Source organism: Mytilus californianus, unplaced genomic scaffold (assembly GCF_021869535.1).
Source record: "Mytilus californianus isolate M0D057914Y unplaced genomic scaffold, xbMytCali1.0.p SCAF_12, whole genome shotgun sequence".
NCBI classification, from domain to species: Eukaryota; Metazoa; Mollusca; class Bivalvia; order Mytilida; family Mytilidae; genus Mytilus; species Mytilus californianus.
The window spans coordinates 38,069,494-38,087,845 of NW_026262604.1; the positions used below are offsets into that span (position 1 = coordinate 38,069,494).

The 18,352-nt window shown below is 33.1% G+C and overlaps 2 protein-coding genes across 2 annotated transcripts in view; both read left to right on the plus strand.

Moving 5' to 3' along the window:
• Positions 1-18,352, plus strand: part of LOC127721789 (uncharacterized) — a 222,096-nt gene that overhangs the window by 12,247 nt on the left and 191,497 nt on the right. The window lies entirely within an intron of this gene.
• Positions 9,516-18,352, plus strand: part of LOC127721058 (notch homolog 2 N-terminal-like protein A) — a 240,977-nt gene continuing 232,140 nt past the window's right edge. Inside the window, exons 1-4 of the mRNA XM_052227741.1 lie at positions 9,516-9,617; positions 10,395-10,526; positions 11,412-11,531; positions 13,273-13,389. Coding sequence (XP_052083701.1) covers positions 10,511-10,526; positions 11,412-11,531; positions 13,273-13,389 — 253 coding nt within the window. The 5' untranslated portion in view covers positions 9,516-9,617; positions 10,395-10,510. The remainder of the gene's footprint in view (positions 9,618-10,394; positions 10,527-11,411; positions 11,532-13,272; positions 13,390-18,352) is intronic.

Here is an 18,352-nt window from a genome sequence, read left to right on the forward strand (position 1 = left end):
TCATAAAATTAAGAAAAAAATAATTTCGTGGTATGACAAACTCTGATCCATACAAGATTACAAGAACTTCGTAACACGTAAATTAATTTAATGTCTCAACTATATTGAAAAATCCACTAAAATTAGTACTCCGCGAATATGGAATTGACAGTATTGACCTTTTACTATTAATTCTTCCTCTCTTTACCTTTATTTACATGTTTTGTTTATTTTTGTTGTTCTTAATGGTTATTGGTATAGTTTCTGCGGTGAACGCGATTTTGGGTACCAATTATCCGTAACATTTTTATCCTCTTTTTTTTTAAATTTTAAGCTTAAACTTTGATACTAGTATATAAAAGGGTATAATCTTAAATGCGTTTCAGTATATTGGACTTCGATTACGTACAAGGGCTGGGTTTAAATCAGACCAGATTGGGCTTGGACAGTTGTTGTGTTTTGTTTAGGTCATTTGGTTTTAAACTCTCAAACGTTTTATATTTGGCTTTCCAAACTTTGGATATCAAGCCTAGCTGATGATTGTTTTGTCTCGAAACGCGAAATCTTATCAACTGTCACTTACGATTTATCTAATTATGAGAGATCTCATTGATAAAAACTGCTTTAATTCACCATTTTATTGTGTATGTACATAACTATTAATGTTCAATCTTCACCACTTTCAACAGGAGACCGAAGTACCCAGATAGAGCCACCGACATTAATAAAGCAAAAATGAATATGAAAATATTTTTACTAAGCCAGATGTAACCAAGCGGTTGTCGTTGGTTGCTTTCAGTCATCGTTGTTTTTCTTTTCCCGTTTAAGTATAAATCTTGCCGTTCGGGTTTTTTTCTTTTGAATTGTTTCACATTTTGAAGCTTACTTTACACTATGTGTTTTGGTCATTTTTAAAGGCCGTATGTTGTCCTGTAGTCGGTCATAGTTTTTTATATATTAAGATTTGTTTTTATAAATCTTCTTTTTTTTTTACTTTTTTACAGATATATATATATAAGAAACACCTTTAATTAGCAATGTTAAGTTGTTTTAAATTTGATAGTTATTGTATGAAGTTTTATACTGTTTGTATCTCATAAGTCAGATTTTTATGGCTGGATATTGATTGTTATATGTGTAAATATTACAAATGTTGTAGATGTTTTATGATAATCATACGGAAGCATATATGGGCCATCATTTTTTCCTTTTTTTTTCAAATTGTCAACTTTACCGGCTAGATCTCGTCTATTAGTCGGTACCCCTCTCTTGATTATGAACTTTACTCCCAATTTTCCGACTAATAAGCGAGTAGGAACGGTAATCGTGGAATTATCAACTTTAATCTTGAAATTATCAACTTTGATCTTGGAATTTCCAACTTTAATCTTGAAATTATCAACTATAATCTTGGAATTTCCAACTTTAATCTTGGAATTATAAACTTTAATCTTGGAATTATCAACTTTAATCTTGGAATTTCCAACTTTAATCTTGGAATTTCCAACTTTAATCTTGGAGTTATCAACATTAATCTTTGAATTATGAACATTAAACTTGGAAATTCCAACTTTAATCTTCCGACCCTCATTAGTCCGACATTGATTTTTCCGACTTTCACTAATCAAGTGAATGTCTGAGTTGAGAACATCGTGACTTCTGGCTCACTTGACTCTCGCCTCAGCCAATGAGTGCACTTCTGTTTGGTGTGCTTTACTTTACTTTTTGCGGGTGATTTCCTTTTGACCCAATAAAATTTTTGAAACCGTTGTAGGTGATTTCTATTGTAAACATCGATGCACATCCGCCTATTCAGCAATATAATATAATAAATACATGTACTGCATACGTAATTACAATTTTTTGATAGGGGTGTGTCATTTTTACCTAAAAAAATGTATCCATTTTTATACAACATTCACTAATATTTGGTACCTATATTTATATATGAATAAATACATAGAATGACCTTTTCTCATATACAATATTTTAATATTAAAATGCAAAGATTTAGGAACTTTATATGTATGTAAAAATAAGGTCCCTGATTGATTCAAATACCACAATCGGCCATTAATATAAGATTTCCAATAACATATTTATATAAGATATGAAGAACATACCCCACATCATTATAAAGTTATGAAAGAACAATGCATATCAATATAGAATGTCATTTTAAAAAAGTAGTGTCATATATATAAAATCTCGCAACATCATGAACCATATTTTTGGCATATCCATGAATACCATTAATAGGAAGTTACACCTCCTTTCATGGATATTAGGCTACGTGAAGCTATACAAGACTTTAGATACACGTCTATTTTGCTTTAACATTTTACAAAAAATTAGCCGCGAAAATAATTACAAGTAGATTAAGTATATGGAGAAACACAATAAACTATCGACTAGAAGTAAAATATCAGTCATTTCTAAGGTTAAAGTTGATAATTCCAACATTAAAGTTGGAAATTCCAAGTTTAATGTTGAAAATTCCAAGATTGAAGTTGGAAATTCCAAGATTAAAGTTGGAATTTCCAAGTTTAATGTTGATAATTCCAAGATTAAAGTTGATAATTCCAAGATTAAAGTTGGAAATTCCAAGATTAAAGTTGACAATTTGAAAAAAAAAATTAAAAAAAAGGATGGCCCTAATACGCTTCCGTACAATCAATATGTGACATTTTAATAAAAAAAATCATTATTATTATTTAATATTTATTGTTAATGTTGTTTCATTGGTAATTAAACAAGATCTATTAACGTTTATATTAATAGCAACCGACTTGAATCTACCACAATTAGCTGTAGTCTTATGATTACGATATCTTTTTTACGACGTAGTGTCGTAAAATACGTCGTAAAATTATTGTCATTTGCATGACCGATCACTATGCTATTTTCTACAAATTATTAGAATTCATTGCTAGTACAAACATTGGAGGTATTACAACGCTCAAGAAACAATATAAGTTTTGACACAGCATGAACATAAACTGAGTAGTTTTAATGTTGTTCGATTCGCACAATTCTATTTGCAGCGTTTACTCTGTGTAAATAATGATAAGAAGATGCGTATTTGTTTGAATCAATATATTTTCTTCTTACAAAATAACTAAAAAGTATGTATATATTTTCAATCTTTCTTCTAATATGTTTTTTGTCCCTTTAGAGGTTTGATTTTGTTTGTTATTGTATAATAATCTTCGATTCTATGGTTGTACCCTGACGACCCGTTCTAATCGAATAGTCTTGATATTTGCGTTTGCTGCAACGCTTCTCCACTAAGAACGCGACATTAAAGAGAGACTGCAAAACTGGTCGGCTTGAAGCTAGAATAATATGTTAGAATATGATAGCCTGTATTCCTGTGGACAGTTTTAATGTAAAAATTCAGACTTAAAAAAAGCAGAATAGTCTTAAAATATCACAAATATTCCTAAATATATATATATATTATAAAAATAAGGAGATGTGGTATGATTGCAAAGGAGACAACTATCCACCAAAGTTCAAACGAAGTGGATGTAAGCAATTATAGGCAACCGTATTGTTTGTTTAAGAAATGTGTAAGATTTTAATAGAGGAATAACTTAATTAAGGTCTTTCCTTTTTCAAAAGGGAAAGACCTTACTGTATTTCTTCTGTTTATTATTATTATTATTATTATTATTATTATTATTATTATTATTATTATTCCGCCAAACTTTGAAGAAGTTAGCAGCCTTAACCGTAAGACGTTTCGCTTTCATGTTCACACTTTGTATCGGTGTCATGAATACCTATCCGGAACTCACCCTTTGAGTCGAAAAATTTTGTCGGTTCAGAGTAATCCCTCCGAACCCAAAAAACCTTGTTATCGTTCCAACACCGTAACCGTAATAGGTAGAAAAAAACCCAAGGGTGAAATTTGTTCAGGACCAGACCCCGGTTCTTCGTTACATTTGGATCGAAAAGATTCAACGACTCATTGGTAGGGTTATGCCCCTATGAAAATTAACCGGTGTCGGTTGGCCACCAAAACTCAGAAACCGTAAGTCGTAGACACCTAGGATCTTCACCAATCATCATCAATTCATGTGACTTTGAAAAATTCCTCAAGGTCAAATTTGTATGTTGACCTTGACCTTTGACCTTACACCTTGTTATGGGATAATCTCAGAAACCTTAATACTTACAGTAGTGATGAATAGTGGAAAATGTTTAGGCCATGAAAGCGCAACTTCGTTACATTTTGACCGAAGAGATTTGACCTTTCTGTAAGGGGCATAACCCCTGTTTTAGGTTTCTGAAAAGACAAAATCAGCTTTAACTATATAACCAAAGGTCCTAGACCCATGGGGTCTTCAGCAATGACATTGGTGACTAATGACCTTGACAAAGGTCACAAGGTCAAAGGTCTAGGTCATGTCCCAGATATCGAATTATGTGTTTCTGACCTTATTTAAAGGATTGTAGTGTGTTTTAAAGCTTTTTTAGGTTGACCTTGACCTTTGACCTTTCAACTTTTTAGTCGATATCTCAAAAACGGTTAATCTTACAGAAATAGTAAACAGTGAAAAATGTTTAGGTGACTGAGGCACAACTTTTTTATATTTTGACCGAAGAGATTTGACATATTTTTAAGGGGCATAACCCCCATTAACGGTTTCTGAAAAGGTAAAATTAGTTTTAACTCTTGAACCAAAGTTCCTAGACCCATGGGGTCTTGTACAATGACATTGTGGACCAATGACCTTCACAAAGGTCACAAGGTCAAAAGTCAAGGTCATCTCCTAAAATGCGAATTTGTTGATTTTTATCATATTTTAACAGTTTTTTGTGTGTTTTAGAACTTTTCAATACATTCTACGTCTATTGGAACATGTATTTTACATTACAAAAGGAAAGACCTCTCAATTGTTCAAGAACAATTGACATTTTAATTATATTAACTATTCTTAGATAACCCCTGTGATACTAATATATGCAATAATGGAGGAACATGTATCCACCTGTATGGTGATAACGTGATTTGTAAATGCGCAACCGGATACAGAGGCGTAACATGTGACGGTAAATATAGAATTCAGTGCAAAATAAACTACCATCTAAACAATTATTGAATAACGGTTAAATACATGAAATTTAAATACAAAAAATACTCACAGCGGAAAACATGATTTAATAACGCCAATCACCGAAGAATACTTCCGGAATTTCATATTTGTTTCGTTTTTTGCATTTAAACAACTCATGTGCGTTTTGACTCAATTTTCATTTTGATATTAATTTATGGTTTTGTATTTGAAGCAAGGATTTGAACGGATATGTTCTGTGTAGGTCATTTCAATTTGAAAGCTCAAAAATATTATTCATTTAAACTTTTTAAATTTTGAGTTCGAGTGCAACTGAATAAAGGTCAGAACAACATGATAACAAGAAAAAGGAATTGCACGTAAGGATTTTTAGTGTAGGGGTGTTGCTAATTTGCTTTTAATTCTGTAGGGGGGGGGGGGGGGGGGTTTAAATGCATTTTGCGAATTAAAAAAAAAAGTCTTTAAAAGACAGCCAACAACACGACAAACAAAAAAAGAACAAAGTACAGTTGAAAAGAACATATTTTTTGTTTATGATCATACGTCGGTAATATTTTTTTTTATTAATACTATTGACTTGATCATAATGGCAAATTAATATACTGATTAGTTGATTGGTAATTGCTAAACGCCACATCAGCACAAAAAGGCTGTATCGCGCCAAGAGCTATTTCAATTTTTTTTTTACAAAAGACAGTTTTAAAATGTAAACAAAAAATCTTTTAATTTACTAATCCTTTAAGTCATAGCGAAATTACTTATTTACAAATAAAATTCAACAATAAGATAATGTGATAAAAATCAAAATCATTTAAAACTAATACAATAATATTTTGGACTAAATTCCAATGTCTTTTAAAATGAAACAATTGTTCGAACTGGAATAATGTTAAATAAAAGAGGGACGAAAGATACCAGAGGGAAATCATACAAATTATTTACATTAGCAAAATTATATAAGTACAGCTTCTCATTATAATAATATTATATTATCATTCAAACTTGAACTAAATGATGCCTTTGTCATCCGTGTTACGTTATTTGTTTGATGATTGGTTGACGAGTTTTCAGGTTCACTGGATCATCCGAAGTTGCTAATATAAAGCGTGCCCATTATTATGTAAATGACGAAAATAATATAACATCTTCTAGCCGATGCACAAAAACATACACATTGACGGTACAGGATATTATTCATACTTGAGGGTCTGAATAGGTTTACTGAATTGAGAATACTAAATAGTACAGAAATAAAGGACCCACATCCAGACCCTCATACTTAGTGTAGTAACATTGGAAGCTGACATAGAAGAATATTGCTGATACTATTATTGTATCTTTAATTTCAGACGAAGAATTTATATTCTCTGGCAATAGCAATGATCCATGCGACCCTGATCCGTGTGAGAACGGGAACTGTAAGAGGTTAAATGAAAACACAATACAATGTGTATGTGATGATGGATACAGTGGACGATTTTGTGACGGTAAATCCATAATATGTCTATCGAAGATTATTTTCTCTCCCGTAAAATATATATTTTGTAATCCACATAAAATCTTAAAGTTAAAACTATTTTTTCTATCATTGGCCGCATGATTGGCCCAGTGGTAACTGCTGGGTCAAATTTTACCAAACTTGGCCACAATCATCATTGGGGTATCTAGTTTAAACAAATGTGTCCGATAACTCCGCCTGCCAACCAAGATGGCCGAAATGGCAAAAATAGACCATAGGGGTAAAATGCAAGTTGTGTCTATTATTTTGAAAACAGTTATAAATAGAGAAAATCTGAAAGGACCAAAATGTTCAGAATGTGAGCTCTTCCAACTGTCCATATACGTCAAAACTGTCAGACGACTTCTTATAGGAGTTTGATATTGCCCTTAAATGACAAATTTTACCATTTTTGCCTATTATCTTAAACACTATAATAGATAGAGAAAATAGTTAAAATGCAAAAATGATCAGCAAGACAAGTTCTACAAATAGGTCTGCATGGTCGAAATCGTCAGTCGACTCCTTATTTGAGTTATTGTCCTTTGATGACGATTTTTTTACGATTTTGTTCGTTTTTGCTTTGTATCTTAAAAATTTTAATAGACCAATAGACACTTTAAATAACAAAAATGATCAGCAATGCAAGATCTACTAACAAGTCAAATTTTGCTGATATTGTTAGTAGACTATCACTCTTTATAGGAGTGATTGCCCTTAATGAGGATTTTATTTACACTCTTTTGTGTTTTGAGCAAAAACTAAAGAAGATAGAGAGAAACCAAACAGACTAAATGATCAGCAATACAAGATCAACATAACAGATTATTGTCATGAATTCTATTCTCATCTACAATGTTGCAGAGTGTTCTTTGTTGAGTATGCACATATACCAAGGTGAGCGACACATGCATGCTCTTTATTGCCCGGACGAGGAGGTATAACTTTCAGTTGACTACTTCTTTGAACGATCATCTAACTTAAGGGTCAACAGGTTACTTTTCCTATTATTATATATAAATATATCTTGTCTAGGACGAGAACAAATTAACAATAAATACAATAGGTAGGTCCTGTAATAGATGCCATCCGTGATGATGGTCAGGGAAATTTAGACTGCCAATGGAAAATGAGGGTATTTTGGATAGGGACAGAAATTAAGCCTTGTAACAGACCACCTACGGACCCCTCAAAGAGTTGTTGCAAGGGTTTTTAACGTGCAGCGAGCGTGGCATTCTCTCTACACGAGGCATCGTTCTGACCGGACGTGGCTGTTACTTCATACATCCCGCACATCCAAACTAACGCCCCACATTTGCGAGGGTTTTACTGCCGGTCGGAGGAAGACCAAAGTGACCATATTTCTATTCCCCAGTCACTTTTGGGGGGACTTTGCATTGCATATATAGTCGAAAGGTTACAAGCTTATGTGCAAACATTCAGCTCCAAATTTGTGGTCTCTTGCACACTCAGGTCTTTTCATATCATTATAAAATTGATGTGGTGATATACGACACTTAAAACAGCAACCCAATGAAACAAATAACAAAGATGACAGACGATATTTCCTTTATTCAAAACAGTAGTATTGTTGTAAAGTGATAGTACTTGTTGCTTAGAATGTCAATTTCTTATGTTGCAAGGGGTACTTATTTCTGTAGTATGGCATGCACTCACCAAGCCTTGCTTATTTCTGTTGTAAGGCATGCACTCATTAAGCCGTGCTTATTTCTGTAGTAAGGCATGCACTCACCAAGCCGTGCTTATTTCTGTAGTAAGGCATACACTCACCAAGTCGTGCTTATTTCTGTAGTAAGGCATGCACTCACCAAGCCGTGCTTATTTCTGTAGTAAGGCATACACTCACCAAGCCGTGCTTATTTCTGTAGTAAGGCATGCACTCACCAAGCCGTGCTTATTTCTGTAGTAAGGCATACACTCACCAAGCTGTGCTTATTTCTGTAGTAAGGCATGCACTCACCTAGCCTTGCTTATTTCTGTAGTAAGGCATGCACTCACCAAGCCGTGCTTATTTCTGTAGTAAGGCATGCACTCACCAAGCTGTGCTTATGACCGTCAAATTTTACATTAATTAAATAATCATTTACAAATAAATAAGATAACACGCAATGTAACAGATTCGCTACATACAATAGAAGAAACCTTTGGGTATGTTTAGAAATATAGATATGCATTCATGTATATTATTGAGAAAAGCAAGCTAGTTTGATTGTTTTGTTTTAATTGAAGAACTTTATTTAAAAATAAATACTAATTAAATGAAGCATTGAAAAATTGACTGATTTAAAAAAAACTATTTAAAAATATAACCGTACTAGAACATACCCGCGACATTGCGGGTCCGTGACTGAATTAAAGTACCTATGCCTTATTTGAGCCTAGATTTATAGTATTCGTATTGTCATCTGATAAAGTCATTCCGATTGTAAGGTTCACAGTTTTCTCTGCTTTCAAAATCTTTCTGTCTGAACCCGTCCTGGTTTTCTTACTTCAATAAACTTACTATAAACTAAATTAAATTTTTTAACAAATTAACCAAAACTGATAGTGGTATTCAGGTGGAAGAAATCGGACTTGTAAAATAATGTAATATAGTGTAACATAGATATAAAGCAACTACTGGAAGAATTCCATGTTCTCCTGATAGATGAGGAATTTACAGAAAGTAACATGTAAACGGAAACTAATGTGACATATACTATTGGTATCGGTATCGGATTCGACCCAGAACTTGTTAATTATTGATAATATTAATTATGTGACAAACAAAAGGGTCTGGCTGGAATGGTGTAATTTTTAAACAACACCATTTACCAATATTAGTTATATATAAAGTTGAATTCTTTGAATCGACGAATTTACGTCATAACGGCTAACCAATTGGACTTCGTTATTTTAGTAGTATAGATTACTTTAACACATCATTTCAATTAATCCTTGTGAAGTAGATCCATGTAAACATGGGGGAACATGTTACACTAATGGGATAGGCTACTACTGTGCGTGTACGGATCTATCTTACGGGATAAATTGTGAAGGTACTAAGATTAATATATTCAAATATCATTTAATAAAATATTTGAAAGTCGACAATCCAATACAAACGTTGAAGAGCTAATAAAACAAAAAAACATACCAAAAGTAATGCAAAACCTGGACAAGGCCTCAGAGAGAGATTTGTATGATTGCCAAAAAACATTATCTAACGTACCAATGACGTGAATGTAAGCAACTATACACCTTCAACAATGAGCGAAACCCATAACGTATGGTAAGATATAAAAATACCACGACATGAAAAATGTGAAACAATTCGAACAAGAAAACAACAACCTTATGCGATTCCAAAATGTAAATATCAACAGGATGTTGGACCGTAATTGTTGCTGACTGTTTGTAAAATATTAATATCTGGACACTGTTAAACAATTATTTTCCTAAATATTTTTTTCGCTTTGAAATTCATCCTTTTTCAGCCGTAGCGAGTTTGCGATTTTCTAATTTTGTTCGTGTATCAATAGATCAAAGATTGACACATTCGCCACATTATACATCAAGTGTTCGACATTCACGAAAATAAATCGCTCGCGTATGTATGTTGGTTTACACTATTTGTATAAGAAGATTAATTGTGAAGTCTCTTTCAAACTCGATTTTCTAATTTTGTTCGTGTAACAGAAGATCTAAGATTGACACATTCAACACTTCATACATCAAGTGTTCGACGTTCACGAAAATAAATTGCTCGCGTATGCATGTTTGTTTACCCATTTGTTTACGAAGATTATTTGTCAAGTCTCTTTGTTTTACCATAGCTGTAATTGGCTGTCCAGACGATACTCTGCTTTTCGGGGACTGCGAGAAATCATGTACTTTAATTGGCTGTTCAACAGGACAAATCTGCTGCTCAAATGGCTGCGGAACGGAGTGCATGCAGCTTGTAATTGGTAAATATTTTTACACCACATTTCTCTAAAATAAAGACATTCTGTAGAGAAACAAATAAGTGAAATCACTCTGTAATAGGAACATATTTTCATACCATATTTCACTAAAATAAAGGCTGTATACAGATTACTTTGTTACAGGTACATTTAATACCATAATTCACTCATAAAGTCTCAACTACACACAAAGGTACTCTAACGTTACATTTGATACTTTATTAAAGTCTAAACTACACGCATAGTTACTCTAACGTGACATTTGATACTTTATTAAAGCCTCAACTACACGCATAGTAACTCTAACGTAACATTTGATACTTTATCAAAGTCTCAACTCCACGCAAAGTTACTCTAACGTAACGTTTTCTACTTTATTTTAAAAGTCTCATTAAAACTGATAGTTACTCTAATGTAACGTTTGATACTTTATTAAAGCCTCAACTACACGCATACTTACTCTAATGTAACGTTTGATACTTTATTTAAGTCTAAACAAAACTCATAGTTACTCTAATGTAACATTTGATACTGGATTAAAGTCTCAACTACATGCATAGTTACTCTAACATAACATTTGATACTTTATTAAAGCCTCAACAACACGCATAGTTAAACTAACGTAACATTTGATACTTTATTAAAGTCTAAACTACACGCATAGTTACCCCAACGGTACATTTGATGCTTTATTAAGCCTCAACTACATGCGAAGTTACTCTAACGTAACATTTGATACTTTATTTATGACTTAATTTACAATCAATTTCGAAAGATAATAAAGTTGTTGATGTTTTTATTTATTTTATTTAAATAATACCTACGACAATAGTGCCGAAGTTATTTGTTGTTCTCTAACATTGAAAACTATTCTCGTTTATACTGTAGATACTGACCATGCATGTACGGACAACCTGTGCCAAAACGAGGCCACGTGTGAAATTGTTGATACTCTCCATTACCAGTGCAAATGCCAGTCTGGATATACAGGGACATTTTGTGAGCAGTGTAAGTTGTCCCTTTTATATTAAATACCGATAACCAGTTTGTTGAAGAGAGTCTGTTAAAATCAAGTGTCCCCTCCTCCTAAAAAAAATACAAAACAAAATAAACGAAGAAATGACCAACAACTATCTACACATCAATGCACAAACAAAATAAAGATCGAGTAACATGAACCTGTCCTCAAACCTGGGGTGATTGCTTGTGCTCTAGAAGTGTAAGTAAAGGCAACAGTAGTATACTGCTGTTCGAAATTCATAAATCGATTGAGAAAAAAACAAATCCGGGTTACAAACTAAAACTGAGGGAAACACATCAAGCGTTAAGCACATTATATTCCACATGTGGTACCCGCCGTGTTGCTTATGGTAAGTACGAATCCAGTTTTATGTCTCATTCAGTGATAACGTATTCATTTCTATTTTGAAAAGGTAGAATTTTGATAAATGAAGATTGTCAGGGAGACAAAATATACCATCATCACTTTCTTGTTATTGCGAACCCAATGATACTTTTCCATAGATTCACCTGCAAGTTACCTGGCGATTTAAACTTTTGTAAGTTCTTTTGTCCCATCTAATAAATACAATAGCTATTGTTCTCTGTGTAGTTTATTTGATTGATTGATTGATTGATTGTTGGTTGCTTAACGTCCAGTGGCAAATATTTCATGCATATTCAGGACGAGAACAAATAAACAATAAATACAAAAGGTAGGTTCTGTAATAGGGGCGTCCGGGGTTGAGGTCGGCGAAATTTAGACTGCCACGGGAAATTAGGGAATATTGGATAGGGACAGAAATTTAGCCTTGCAACAGGTCACCTACGGACCCCTCAAAGAGTTGTTGCAAGGGTTCTTAACGTGCAAAGAGCGTGGCACTCTCTTTACACGAGGCATCGGATTTAACGTCCCCATTCTGACCGGACGTGGCTGCAAATTTGTACATCCCGCACAGCCAAACGGACGCCCCACTTTAGCAAGGGTTTTACTGCCGGTCGGAGGAAGACCAATGGTGACCATACTTCTATTCCCCAGCCACCCTTGGGGTCTAGTTTATTTGATGGGACCTTTAAATTTCTTCCAAGAGAAATCTATCACTCACTGATTAATTTACCTGAACAAAAAATTGAACTGCCAATAATGAAAATACATGTACAAATACTAAATAAGGACTAAAAAAACTGCATGGGGTGTTCTATTCATTCAATATCAATAATTCATTTTTAATAGTTTTAATATAAACACCGATTCAAAAATTAAAAGTTGATTTCTGAACAATTTTTTTATATTTTCCCTATTAAAATTTGCTTTTTTTTTGTGTGTTAGACAAATACAAACTTGAAAATTATTGTGTATAAATTAAGGTCTTGATAAATGTATTCTATAACTGAACAACAACAAAAATATGCAAATTCATTGGAAGAATACTAAAAATTTTGTCAGAAATAAACTTTTTATAATTAAATCAGTGTTTATATTGAACAGATTGAAAATATATTATTGATATTGATTGAATACAATATTGCATGCAGTATATGCGAGTTTATACAACTATTTCCCCCAAAAAGAAGATAATTTTTTGGTCAGGTAAATTAATCAATAGTAGCTGGACTGTGTAGACTTTTTTGTCTTTATAGTGAAGTTTGGAGGTTTGCATGCATGTATAATTGATTGAACCCCACCAGATTATGTACATGTACCAAGCGACTCAAGATTCTTTATACTTATTTCTTTCGTTTTTTGAAGGGTTAAGTAAACCCAAACCATGTGAATCCAGTCCTTGTTACCATGGTACCTGCTATGACGTTGGAGACCACTATTATTGTGTCTGTGATACTGGTTACAGTGGCTCCACATGCTATCGTAAGTTCAAGTATAATATTTCTAACTATTGATTAGATATTTTTTTTTGAAAGTAAGATGTATATGTATACAACCCCCGCCCCCCCCCCCCCCCCCCTAAAAAAAAAAATAATACAACTTCTAGATTATTTTAACACAATATAATTATTTAATATCGTAATATGTAATTCGATGTTAAATGATGTTTAAAATACACACTGTATATACAATGTACACGTTAGAAATATGCTAGCCACCTACCATTCATCTTCTTATTGGTGTGGTTCTTTTAAATAAATCAGTTCACTCTAAGTGTCTTTAAATGTGAGGTAAAAATATGTACTTTGTCTTTTTGTCTTTGCTGCCATATCTATTGTGAACATTGCACACGACAGTCCCTTTATATCATTAGAGAAAGATTATACAACTCTACCCCGCTGACAACAATATCTATCTCTATGCATAGATACATATTTGAAATTTTAAAGTTTGAAAATTTAAATATTTCAAGTGGATTAATCTCGTTATTAATTGGTTTGCGTGGTAGAATCTCTTTTCATTTATTTGGAAACATTAATAACGCGTTGATTTAGAAACTATTTGACACTAAAAGCTGCAAGTATTTTTTTTTTTATTATTATTGTAGACAAAAACCACCCCTGCAGTTCCCCAAACCCCTGTGTAAACGGTCTTTGCGGCGCAACTTCTGAAGGATATAAATCCTATTGATTCTGCTATTTTTTTTGGACTTTTTTCGCCTTTAAAGGGCTGGAAATCTGAAAGGCAGTCAAAAAAAGAGGGTATGATCGATAGACATTTTGTCATTTAACATGCCACTACGGGCCCCTCCAAGAATTGTTTAAAGTGTACTTTAAAGTGCAGAGAGTGTGACACCCTATTTACACGATACATTGGAGTTGACAACCTCATTTTAACTGTATGTACTTGCTTCCTTATAAATCTGTCACAGCCAAAAATCTATAACATTGAGATATGAACAGACCAGATACAAAACAAATTCGATTACGTATTCTTTTTGTTACGTTAATACATAGTTAACAAAACGATAAACTACTAATAAATTTGCCGTTTCAGAATCTAAAGGTTTATAGGTAATTTCATTGTTCATACCCAAAAATGAAAATAACGTCACTTCATTGGTTAAATTTCCATTGTTAAGGAAGTTTTTAACCAATCACGAAGTCTTGGTGTACACTTTGAAAATATTAACCAGAATGCATTAGATTCTGAAATTTCTGGATTTATGTATTCTTAATTTTCTTTGTCATTGTCTCTATTTTATATACTGGTTGCCCATTATTTTATATTCTCTATTCTTTATATTTAAGCACCACATTTTTCTCTATTATATGCTTTGTGCGGCCTATTTTTCTATATAGTTTATTTATTTTACCAATTTTTATGTAGTGTTGACCCATTATTCTCTATTTCATAAACCCCATGAAGTAAATACTTAAGTTAAATTATGGTTCATTTAAGGCGTTATGATAACCTATATCACTTCCTTGTCCACCAGTCTCCAATGGATTGTTGTCTCATTGGGCTGGCAATCATATATCTCCCTGTTTTCATATTTGTAGATGTTTCAACAGACATTTGTGATACCAACCCATGCTATAATCATGGAAAGTGTATCGCAAAGAGCCAGACAACATACAGCTGTGAATGTTCTCAGGGATACAATGGTCCAAGATGTGAAGGTAAATGTCAAGTATTATGTCATAAAGAAAGCTTGAATTCAAAGTAAAGTAAAATGATTAACTGAAAGACATATGCATATAAGCATGCAAAAAAAAAAAAGATACACAAGGGCAGGGAAATTGATTTGCATATACCTACCAAATCTCATAAAAGATACCAGGCTTACAATTTAGTACCATCAAACCAAGCTTTGTCTACATCAGTGAAGCTCGAATGAAAACAGCTTGAAGGTACTTATGTGTCATTGGGTCTCTTGTTGAGAGTTGTCTCATTGGCAATCATACCACATCTTCTTAATTTTCTATTAAAAAACTAAATCAACACAAAAAAATTCAAAAAGTTGTGCTAAATCTGTCTATGGTCATCTTTACCTTGGGTAGAAAAACCTTTTGAATATTTGCAACATTTTACTAACAGTAAAAGTAGACCGTTTTGTATGAGAGAAAAATACGAAGGTGAAATATCGATTTTAGTAAGTGTCAGTTTCGTCCAAGATTACGGAGAGTTGAACACCACAGAGACAAGTATTTTTAAATTAGTTTAGCATTTCTGAGATAATACAATCCTGTTCCTGATGTATGAGAAAACACTAACGAATCTATTATCTAATGTATATATATATATATATATATATATATATATACAATGTATATATTCTGTTTGATAATAAGTAAATAAAAAGATATATTTTGTTACATCTTGTGATACGTTTATTTGGCAATCGCCAATGGCAGTCAGCAGGGTTTAAGAACATCAGTTGTTCGACCTGCTAGTCAAATGCGTTTTGTTAAAATATACGTTTTCACTCATTTGGTCTTTTGGAAAATGTATTTAGACCCCTCTACCAAGAAATTTGTTTTGCATGCACACGTATAAAAATTGCGGTTTTTATCCAACACAATCATAGGTTTGAACGTTGTTTTCAATTTAAACTTGTATATATATGTCTAGCGCGTCGGATACAGTGCAGACGATTTGGTGTCACGATATCTCAGTAGCTTGAGTTCGAATCCCGGCGAGGGAAGAACAAAAAATTTGCGAAAGCAAATTTACAGATCTAATATTGTTGGGCTGATGTTTAGACGAGTTGTATATATATATATATATATAGTTATAGGGTCATATAATCGATTGATTGATTGTTGGTTGCTTTACGTCCAGTGGCAAATATTTCATGCATATTCAGGACGAGACCAAATTAACAATAAATACAATAGGTAGGTCCTTAATATAGGCCGTCTGGGAGGTAGGACGGAGAAATTTAAACTACCACTGGAAAACGAGGGTATATTGGATATGGACCGAAATTTTGCCGTGCAACAGGCCACCTACAGACCTCTCAAAGAGTTGCTACAAGGGTTCTTAACGTGCAGAGAGCGTGGCACTCTCTCTACACGAGGCATCGGATTTAACGTCCCCATTCTGACCAGACGTGGCTGCATCCTTGTACATCCTACACAGCCAAACGGACGCCCTATTTTTGCAAGGGTTTGACTGCCGGTCGGAAGAAGATCCGTAGTGACCATATTTTGTTTTTGCCAATCACCCTTGGGGGGACATGTAATTCTTAGGTTGAAATTCTTCTAACGTTCAACGCGGTCTATATTGTTATTGAGCATCTGTAAATTTACTTTAAAGCACAAACACAACATTGGGATGTGTTGCTGTGTGTAAATTGACTTCAAAGCACATACACAACATTGGGATGTGTTGCTGTGTGTAAATTGAGTTTAAAGCACATACACAACATTGGGATGTGTTGCTGTGTGTAAATTGACTTCAAAGCACATACACAACATTAGGATGTGTTGCTGTGTGTAAATTGACTTCAAAGCACAGACACAACATTAGGATGTGTTGCTGTGTGTAAATTGACTTCAAAGCACATACACAACATTGGGATGTGTGTGCTTTTTGTAAATCCACAGTTCATATCATTGATTGATTGATTAATGATTGTTTAATTTTAGTGGCAAATATATTGCAAAGTCATTGATTTATTAAGGATTGTTAAATGTTTAGTGGCAAATATATTACAAATATTTTATGCATATTCAGGACGACACACATAGTACACTAATATTAAAGACAGGAGATATGATATGCTTGCCAATGAAAAAACAATCCACCAGAGTTTAAATGGCGTGTATATTACCAATTATAGGTCACCGTCTAAGCTTATTTCAACTACACTAATAGTAATTTTGAGAGAAGAAAAAAGCATCAATATCTGTTTTTTAAATATATTTGATCTTTTCATTGAAATATTTGTCTTATACCTAGAAAAGAATTTCCCTCTGAAAAGAAAAAAACTACACAGAGAACAATAGCTATTGTATTTATTCAATAGGACAAGAGAAAAGACAAAAGTTTAAATACCCTGGTCAAGAGCAGACGACTCTGTGGAAAACTTTCATTTGGTTCGCAATAAAAAGAGTGACCAGCTGATAGTAGCTGGACTGTGTAGACTTTTTGGTCTTTATAGTGAAGTTTGGAGGTTTGCATGCATGTAAAATTGATTGGACCCCACCAAATTATGTACATGTACCAAGCGACTCAAGACTCTCTATACTTTACGTAAATATATAAATTTCTTTCGTTTTTTGAAGGGTTAAGTAAACCCAAACCATGTGAATCCAGTCCTTGTTACCATGGTACCTGCTATGACGTTGGAGACCACTATTATTGTGTCTGTGATACTGGTTACAGTGGCTCCACATGCTATCGTAAGTTCAAGTATAATATTTCTAACTATTAATTAGATTTTTTTTTTAAAAGTAAGATGTATATGTATACAACCCCGCCCCCATCCACCCCTTTCAAAAAAAATAAAATAATTATAATACAACTTCTAGATTATTTTAACAAAATCTAATTATATAATATCGTAATATGTAATTCGATGTTAAATAATGTTTAAAATACATACTGTATATACAATGTATACTTTGTATATACAGTATGTATTTTAAACTTTATTTAACATCGAATTACATATTACGATATTATATAATTAGATACTTTGTATATGCTAGCCACCTACCATTCACCTCCTTATTGGTGTGGTTCTTTTAAATAATTCAGTTCACTCTAAGTGTCTTTAAATTGAGGTGAAAATATGTACTTTGTCTTTGCTGCCATATCTATTTTGAACATTGCACAGGACATTTCCCTTTAGATCATTAGAGAAAGATTCAACAACTCTACCCCGCTAACAACAATATATTTCTCTTTGCATAGATACATTTTGAAATTTTTAAGT